Below are 8422 nucleotides of genomic sequence, written 5' to 3' on the forward strand. Positions count from 1 at the left end.
ATAGGACTAGAGGAAATGACCTGAAGTTTCCCCGGGGGAGGTTTAGACTAGATATTAGGAAGAATTTATTTCTTGAGAGTAGTCATGTGCTTGAATGGGCGGCCCAAGGGGGTGGTGGAGTCACCATCCCTGGAGGTGACATTTAAATGTACTCTCGTCTGTATGGTGGTTCGGTTTTGTCTGGGTTGACAGTTGGACTCACTGATCTTAAGAAATCTTTTCCTACCGTGGCAGTTCCGTGGTTCTGTGGCTCACACCTGTGTTTGTGCGGATGAAGACCTGCAGGAGGGCTGTGTTCACGCACAGGCACAGCAACAGGATGGCAGGGGAAGCTTGGGCTGGGGGGCACCTCCACGGAAGGAGCCACAGATGGACAGGGCTCACCCGGAGCTCTTCCTTGGGAGCGGTGGGAAGCCCAGGCAGTGGGACACAGCCCGGGAGGGCTAATTGCTGAGCTGAAGAGCAGGGAGGTACCGGGTAAAGGCAATGACGCGTGCTGACCAGGCGGGAGGACGAGAAATGCGGGGATGCCCTGTTCGCCCTGGGAAGCCCCAGCGAGCCTCGCTCGGGATGGGCGCCTGGGGGAGGAGCCGCTGATTTTCTAAGCGTGGTTTAAAAAACCTGAGCTTCGGTTGCAGACGAGGTTCGGCAAAGGCTTCAAAACACCCGTTCGAGCTCAACATACGGCTAAGGTAAGAAGTTCCAGCGTAGCTCGGTTCGAGATCACGTCCCCTTCCTCGCAGGATGCGCCCCCGGCCCTCGCAGCAGCACCGTGCGGGAGCCCCCAGGGGGTGGCGGGCAGGGCCCTCTGCGGGGCCGCGCCGTGGGACGCCCTCGCCGAGGCGCCCACGCAAGCGTGGAGAAGGCCGCCGGCTGAGACGCTTCGGCCCCTAGAAGCCCCCGGCCCCGAGGACAGGTACGGGCGACGCTCGGACCGTTCGAGAGAGGCTGAGCCCATGGCCGGCGGCTCCCCCTCCGCCCCGGCTCCCCGGGCAGGAAGGGGACAGCGCTTCCGGGTCGGGACCCGTGCGCAGCGGGGACCGGGCCGGCTCGGGGTAAGTGCGGGTGTCGGGGTGGCTGCGGTGCGGGTGGGTCGGTCGGACAGGGGGGTCCTGCGAGGCGCCGTGCCCAGCCCAGCCGCGGGGAGTGGGCGGGAGCCCGTGTTTGCCCAGGAAATGGCGGGTGGGCCCGTACGCGCCCGTGTGCCGGCCTGCGGCTCGGCCTGGGCGGCGGTGATCCCGTCCCGGGCCGCGGGCTGCCGGCGGGGCTGGGGTAGGGGCGCGAAGGGGTGGGTGAGAGCACGGCGAGGGCAGGGCAGGGCAGGCCCGGGGCCTCCCGGCCGGTGCGGGTGCGGGTGCTGCGCAGCCACCACGGCGGCCGGCTGGGCCACGCTAGGCCCCATCCTGTCATACACCGGCAGCAGCCGCAGCAAAAACCCCACAGCGTCGGTACTAACGGGGCGTTCGTCGCAGGTGACAGGGAACCGGGGGCTTGGCCTCAGTGTCGTGATGCAAAAGGGTGAGAGCCTAAGCTTGGGCATCATCGTAGTGCGGGGTGACAGGAGGAGAGGAAGTGCGCGCTGGTTTCGTCTGTCTCCATGCATTTCTTGGCCGCACTTTTTATTGCCCCAAGGTCTTTTGAAAATCGTGTTACTGGATGTGCATTTGATTCTCCTTAGATATGGATAACGGGAAGGATGAAAAAAGTCGGACGCTCTGTGCAACTTCACAAGAAGAGCTGAAAGTTCGAGGTAGGCTCTGCTGATGGGTTTCAGTGGTGCTGGGTGTGTTACTCTGTTCATCAGGTACCGGGTGCTGAGCAGTGTCACCTCCTAATGGTGACAGACCACGGTGCACTAGGAGAGGGAGGGGGAAAAATGCACCAACGCCTGAAAACATTTTGTTTAAGTTTTGTAAAGAGACATTTTTGTGGACCATAGTTATTAGCATGCCTGTCACTGTTGCCTTGTGTTTTTCCTAAGGGAAAGAAAAAAGGAAACGAAAACGCAGCAGAAGCAGATCATCATCCATTTCATCCACATCATCTTCTAGCACCACATCTACTTCTTCGTCCTCCTCATGCTCATCATCAAGGTCGTCTTCTTCAAGTAGCAGAGGTAAACTTCCTCCAAGCATACTCATGACATTCACCAGTTTTGATAGCACTCTTGAAAACATTTAAAGCTCATTTTAAATGTGGTAAAATCACTATGAAGTGATAGTGTAGAATACCAATACTGCATGTTCAGGGTGTTTCACTCATAACCCTTTCTTGGTTTTGTGTTGAAGTCTCTCTTTACAGGCTGTATGGAACATTCTTGTGTTGATTTATGTTCTTGTGCTGGTTTAAATAACTCCAAAATAGAAACTGACATTCAAATAGGTCTTTCTTTGCAACAATATACCATATATACTCTTTGTAACAATATGCCATATATACTTTAAACTCTGTATTCATTATCCTTTCAAAACACCCATCTTTTTCTCCTTCAACAGGTCTATCTAGACCAGTGTTGGGGGCTTCATTTTAATATTAATTTGTTCTTAACATTTAAAGCATTTAAATTTGAGGACTCACATGAAGTTTATTGATACCCTGACCAAGTTCAGTGGGAATACATATGAAAGCATTGCATGATTAAGACTTCTCATAATCAGCTGCTTCTTACTTAGGTAACTTGGGGTAGATACTGTCTGGGAGTAAGATTTTTTTCTAAGGTTATAACTTGTGAACATCTAGGAGAATATATTGCTGATTTTATCAGGACTTCAGTGTTTAGATATTTTGTATCAAAGTATTGCTGCAGATAAAGTGACAAAGTTGCCATTTTTAAATAAAATGTACCAGGCTAAACACTGAAGTTTATTTTATCCTGGTTTTTTGTTTGTTTGTTTGTTTTTGTTTTTTTTAATTTACTATGACTGGGACGAACTTGAATATGGCCTAGAGTTCTCTTGATAAAAAGGGCATGTGGTGATTGAATGAGGAGGAATGGTTTCAAACTGAAAAAGGGTAGATTTAGATTAGACATTAGGAAGAATATCTATTATTGAGACACTGGCACAGGTTGTCCAGATAAGTTGTGGATGCCCCTTCCCTGGAAGTGTTCAGGGCCTGGTTGGATGGGGCTTTGAGCCAAGTGGTCCAGTGGGAGGAGTTCCTGCCCATGCAGGGGCCTCGGAACTAGGTGATCTTTAAGGTTCCTCCCAACCCAAACCATTCTATGATTCTTTGAAAAGTTTATCATCAAGGCTGGCTGAAACTTCACTGTCTGATACCGGGCCCCGATGTTTGTGGCTGTGTATTGCACAGTTTAACAAAGACTTAGTTTTGCTCCTTCTGCTGGAGATGTACATCTGTATGGAAGTATTACTTGTTCTTGTAGTTCAGTGGCTACATTAAATGTGACTGACATAACTACTGAAAATATTCAAATATGTGAACTTAGACCATTGACGGGGGGAGGTCTTCCTTCTCCAATGACTTTTTATCCCATGAAGTACGGTCTAAAACTTCTAAAAATGATTAAAATGTTGTGTCAGGTATGGAAGCCGTGAACATGCTTGGCATGCTCTCTGGTTCATCTTTTGGAGGGATGTTAAGAAACACATCTGAGGAAAAAAATCATTCTCAATTAGGCTCAGGTTGTCAGCCTGCATGCTCAAAGATTTGCTAAAACTCTACAGCCAAAAATTCCCTAAGTTTTCCCATTCACATAGGAGAGCAGACAATCTAGCAAAAACATCCTACAAGGGTGTGTTTAAACAACTCTATTTACCCCATCTAGACAAGAAAAGATGTGAAGTTAATTAAGCTAAGAGAGATATATGGGTGTGGGTGGTTACCAGTATGAATATGGAGTGAAAAATCTTTATTACTTTAAGAGCAAGGAATAATGACCTTAAATTGGAACAGAAGGGGTTGAACAAACCCTAATAAAAACATGCCCTGGCAGCAGATAATTTAATTTTCCATGTTAAACCAGCATTATATATATAACTGAATCGAAGTATTTTCTTCTTCCATTGTACATTTATGTTTGCCCTATCTGTAAAACTAAAATCTGCCTTTTTCAGAATGCTGAACTTACAGGGCTTGATTTTGTTTTGTTTTTTAACTTTAGATTCTCATAAGTCTAAATCAAAGAAAAAGAAAAAAGAAAAGCACAACAAAAAGGTAAGCATTTGCTAAGATAAATAAGTAACTAGCAAATAGAAAATTGTTCTTCATGTTTTGATAACTTTAAATGTCATGTGGCTTTGTAAACCTGAATGCTTTTGTCTGTAGCTTTGTAAATATGAATTATGCTTTTAGGGTTACTGTAGGTGAACTAATAGGTTGGCATATACCTGTCTGTATACTGAAAGGTAAATAATTTAAAAATTCCTTTTGCCAATTGTTGCTGGTCCAGCTGGAGCTTAGAGTAGTCTCTGAAGAAAAGAGAAGTGGTAAATCTCAGTAATTTTATAGAATTTTTCAGAAATGATTTATAGGCAGTGAGAGAACAGTAGATTCTGATGTTGTAATTTTCCTTTTTTATCTTATTAGAACCTTCTGTTCAGTGCTTTTATATTTTTGGGTTATGTTAAAAGAGAACAGAGAATCAAACCCTTTCCTTTCTCAAGATCTCAAGGGTTGCTAACCCTGCTGCATTATTTTCTGTGTACTTCACATAGCACCTATTCAGCAGTGGTAAAGAAATGGAGTAGTGGCTGTGTTAACAGGCCAGGGTGTGGAGAGCTGTTTGTAGTTTTCCTTTTTTGCCCTTCCAAGTCTGTAATAGTAAAAAGTGTTTGTCTTGCACTTGTAGAAGAGGAAAAAAGAAAATAAAATGAAGAAAAAGAAAGAAAAGAAGAAAAAAAAAGAGAAAGCAGGACCTGTCCAGCTTTCTAAGGTATGTTTCTGTGAGTCTGAAGTGGTGTTCTGTTTCTCACCTAAGCACTTAATCTGTTCTGTCATAAAAATGTACATAATGCCACCAGTTTTGTCATCAGCAAATAGAAGCCTATCTCTATTGTTTTGGACAGCTAGGAAATATAAAATATTATTGTCTGTAATTTTATTTACGATTTTTAACATTTCAAAATTAAGCAAAGCTTCTGTCTTTCTAATGTGTGATCTCATTTTAGTTCTTTAAAAACAAAAAGAAGAATGAAAACTACAGCATGATAACTGGAAAGAAAATTAAGATGAGAATAAAGAAGACTAAGAAGGATAAAGAGGTAAGAGTTAAAATAGCCCAAGGGAAAATACTGTATCTTTCAATAATTTTCTAATGGTAGTCTTTAGTAGAAGATTAGATCTTGCAGTTAGGAGTTGTAAATTGAGTGTAGCTGTTAATGTGGCTATGATGCCATCTGAGAAATTTTAATTCTTCTGGCAGATTTTTTGTTATGAGTAGGCTTAGAATACTCTGGCACAAGTAGATAAACCAAAGGATGTTTGTCTAGGTTCTTAGAATTCCAGTCTGTAACATTGAGCTGATTCATGGCTTTTCTCTGTTATTTAATTTGCACTGGTTTTAATTGTCCTCATCTTCTGTCTCTTGTGACTGGCTGTGGTAACTGCTGCTTTACTGTGTTTTTCTAATGCATTTGAGGCTAACCAGTATTTAGAAAGGAATTAAAAAAGATGATAGTAGTATTAGGACCACATGCTCATGCATTCTCTCAAAAGCAGTCAAATGTTTTTGCTGAGGTACCTTGGGAAACAGGTATCACAAATAAAATTTTATGCTATTGCTGTGGTTGTTTGGACTGAGCATTTAGTAGCAGTTTCCACATCTTAGAATGATCTTCAGAGCACTTCTGGTATTACTTTGCTGTGCTCTAAATATTACTTTGCTGAGCTATCCTGTTTGGTGGATTCTGATTCAGCTGATTCAGCTATAACAGTTCATTCTATAGCCACCAAAACAGACCTGAGCATTCCAAGTGGAATGTTAAAAAAAAATATACATTATCTTCTCTGTGGCACTAAGTCTGTGTTCAGTTATGCTGAATGTTTGCTAGCCAGTAACCTGTGTTACAGTACCCAGTGTCAGGTATTTGTTGTTGGTCCTGTTTTGATTGTGCTTCTAGGCCATGAACATGCTGGATTTAATAGCATCTATTCTTCATAATATTTTAGTATTCAGTAATTGGTTTACAAATTTTAAAAGCACTGGAAGCAAGTATTCTGGCTCTTTGGGTCATCTCTTATGTAAAGTAAGAACATAAAATCAGGGTTCCCTTTCTTCTATGCTGGAGGCTGCTGCTTGTGCATGGGGAAAAAAGGTACTTCCCAAAGCACAATACTTGCTGTGTTTGCAGTGAAAGATGCCTTAGAGAACTGCATCTGTTCCACTTGTGAGTTCCTTCCTGAGCAGGCTGTCAGCTGTGTGTTGACAACCCAGTGGAGCTGAGTTCTGAGTCACAAGGGGTGACTTAGAAAATGTATCATGAAATAGTGACAGTGTCAGCTTGTCTCCTGCAGCATCTCTCCTGAGCACCCATTGCCTTGCCCTTCTTCCAGGCACTCACACCTGGCTGGAACTCAGTCGTAGCCACCTCTGAATGTGGCAGAGTTTTTAGTGCAGGGTCCTGAGGTGTGAAAGCCCCACAGGGTTGTGCACCCTCGGTCCACTGGGTACAGGTCAGTTAAACCTCTGCCTCTGCTTTTCTGCTCTGCAGAGAGACCGGAACCGTGCAGAACTCCTTGAATTCCTGAACTCTGCCTTATAATGGGAAGAGTGCTGACCAAGGACTTGTAAATACACCAAGCCAGCGATCATCATGCCTAGCAGAACACTAAAGGGAAACTCAGGGAAAGGGATGCCAAGTTTGACAAGACCAGACTCTCCTGCTGAGAAGACAATCGGGATGTCCTTTCTTAATGGCAAAAATTAAGAGTAACTGATAACTTGTAAATGAAGATCCATGTCCTCCTTTTGAGATCCTAAGGTAATAGCCAGGCTGTGATGTTACAGAAGATCCTAAGAGTGTGTCACTGACAGTGATGTGAAATGACACACTGAAGTCCAGCAATGTAATGTATTCTAACTGCATGCAGAATACACTCTGAATTTCAAATGTCTTAATGTTTCTAGTAGTTCAAGCAGAGTATTTGCAAATGTGTATTTGAAAGATGAGGCGTTTCTATACGTATATTTTTTCCAGTAGTGGTTTTACTTGTCCTAAAGAGCAAGTTGACCTTTGTAAATAGAACATGCTTTTACATAAATGATTTTTTTGACATTTTATTCACTAATATATTATTTTCATTCAGAATGTGAGATACGGTCTTTTTCTGGACAGGTTAGTACGCTCTCTCATTAGAAGACATAGTAGTAAAATACTCCAGAGCAATAATGGTAGCTGAATTACTTTTATCCTAAAACAGAAGCAGGAAAGGTCTCTGCTTTTGTTTGTTTGCCTGGATCGGCTGTCCAAGGGTAGCCCAAAATAGTTTACCCCCCACCTCCAGAGTTGCAGTTCCCAGACATAAAAACCTGAGCCTTTCTCATCTTTTGAGCTGGGTATCAAACCTTCCTAGGTCCCAAGTGTGTATTGTACATCTAATGGAAGAGGAAGAGCAGTAGGAATGCTGCTGTTGCAGGCAGTGGCTTTGACCCTCCAGGTGTGTTGGCAAGTCCACTGTGAAATGAGACAGGTCTGGATGTGCAGCTGGACCTCAGCATAACGCCTGTGTGTGAGTCAGCCATGGTAGCTGCTCAGTGCTTGCTTGTCTCCTTCCAGAGCCCTGACTCTTGATAATCCATCAGGCCCCTGTGCACATACCCTGTATGGGATTTCCACTTGAATCTCTTGTGTAGCATGTGCTTCTCAGGAACCACAGTTTAGGGATGTCTGAAAAAAAAGGAGGAGTCAACAGCAGTTGACTTTGACAGGAATATCAGAGTGTGGAGAGTTCATTAAAGTGCAAGCAAACGAAAAACTTTCGCCTCTGTGTCTGCTATGGTGTTTTAAGAAAATGTGGAGATTTGCACCATCACTCGAATAATTTTAAAACTGTTTTGATGTGTGAAGCCTTATGAAGATGCTAGAATTCTGTCTTTTCTCTAATTTCTTTGTTGTGAAACATTCTGGAATTGTTGCAGAGATGTAATTCTTTAGAGACTAAAGAGCAAGTCTTTATGTCTTTAGAACATAAACTATGAAAACACATAGGTAAGAACTGGAGTTTCCTTGGCTTTCAACCTGATGATGGAAGCTTTTTTTAGAAGCACTGTTCTGAAATCTCAGTAGGGGAAAAAAACAACCAACCAAAAACCCCTCCTTTTCTTCATGGGGAGCATGCTTTGATTTGTGCTGCTTCTGTATCTTCTAGATAGTGATGCCAGAGCATCTTGCCCAGATAAGCAGCTCTTATCTCTGGACTTCTCTTAATTATTCTAAATATAGAATAATTTCTTGAAAATTTA

General features: G+C 43.6%; 1 protein-coding gene across 2 annotated transcripts; it reads left to right on the forward strand.

Moving 5' to 3' along the window:
- The first annotated feature begins 546 nt into the window (after window positions 1-546).
- LOC139794257 (protein FAM133-like) lies at window positions 547-7240 on the forward strand. Of its 2 annotated transcripts, none has more exons than XM_071739576.1 (7): window positions 547-692; window positions 1679-1750; window positions 1982-2116; window positions 4124-4176; window positions 4811-4894; window positions 5130-5222; window positions 6672-7240. In XM_071739576.1, exons 2-7 carry the CDS (start codon window positions 1681-1683, stop codon window positions 6720-6722), a joined length of 486 nt encoding a protein of 161 aa, XP_071595677.1. In that variant the 5' UTR covers window positions 547-692; window positions 1679-1680; the 3' UTR covers window positions 6723-7240. The 2 variants fall into 2 exon arrangements, with proteins under 2 accessions (XP_071595677.1, XP_071595676.1); XM_071739575.1 differs by lacking the exon at window positions 547-692 and adding an exon at window positions 911-1055.
- The last annotated feature ends 1182 nt before the right edge of the window (window positions 7241-8422 follow it).

Source organism: Heliangelus exortis, chromosome 3 (genome assembly GCF_036169615.1).
Source record: "Heliangelus exortis chromosome 3, bHelExo1.hap1, whole genome shotgun sequence".
Taxonomy (NCBI): Eukaryota; Metazoa; Chordata; class Aves; order Apodiformes; family Trochilidae; genus Heliangelus; species Heliangelus exortis.

Bases quoted from the DNA above. Each gene is read 5' to 3' on its own strand.
- LOC139794257 (XM_071739576.1), top strand. From the start codon at position 1,681: ATGGATAACGGGAAGGATGAAAAAAGTCGGACGCTCTGTGCAACTTCA. The intron at 4,177-4,810 runs GTAAGCATTTGC...TTGCACTTGTAG, and splicing joins AAGAAAAGCACAACAAAAAG to AAGAGGAAAAAAGAAAATAA. The intron at 4,895-5,129 runs GTATGTTTCTGT...ATCTCATTTTAG, and splicing joins GACCTGTCCAGCTTTCTAAG to TTCTTTAAAAACAAAAAGAA.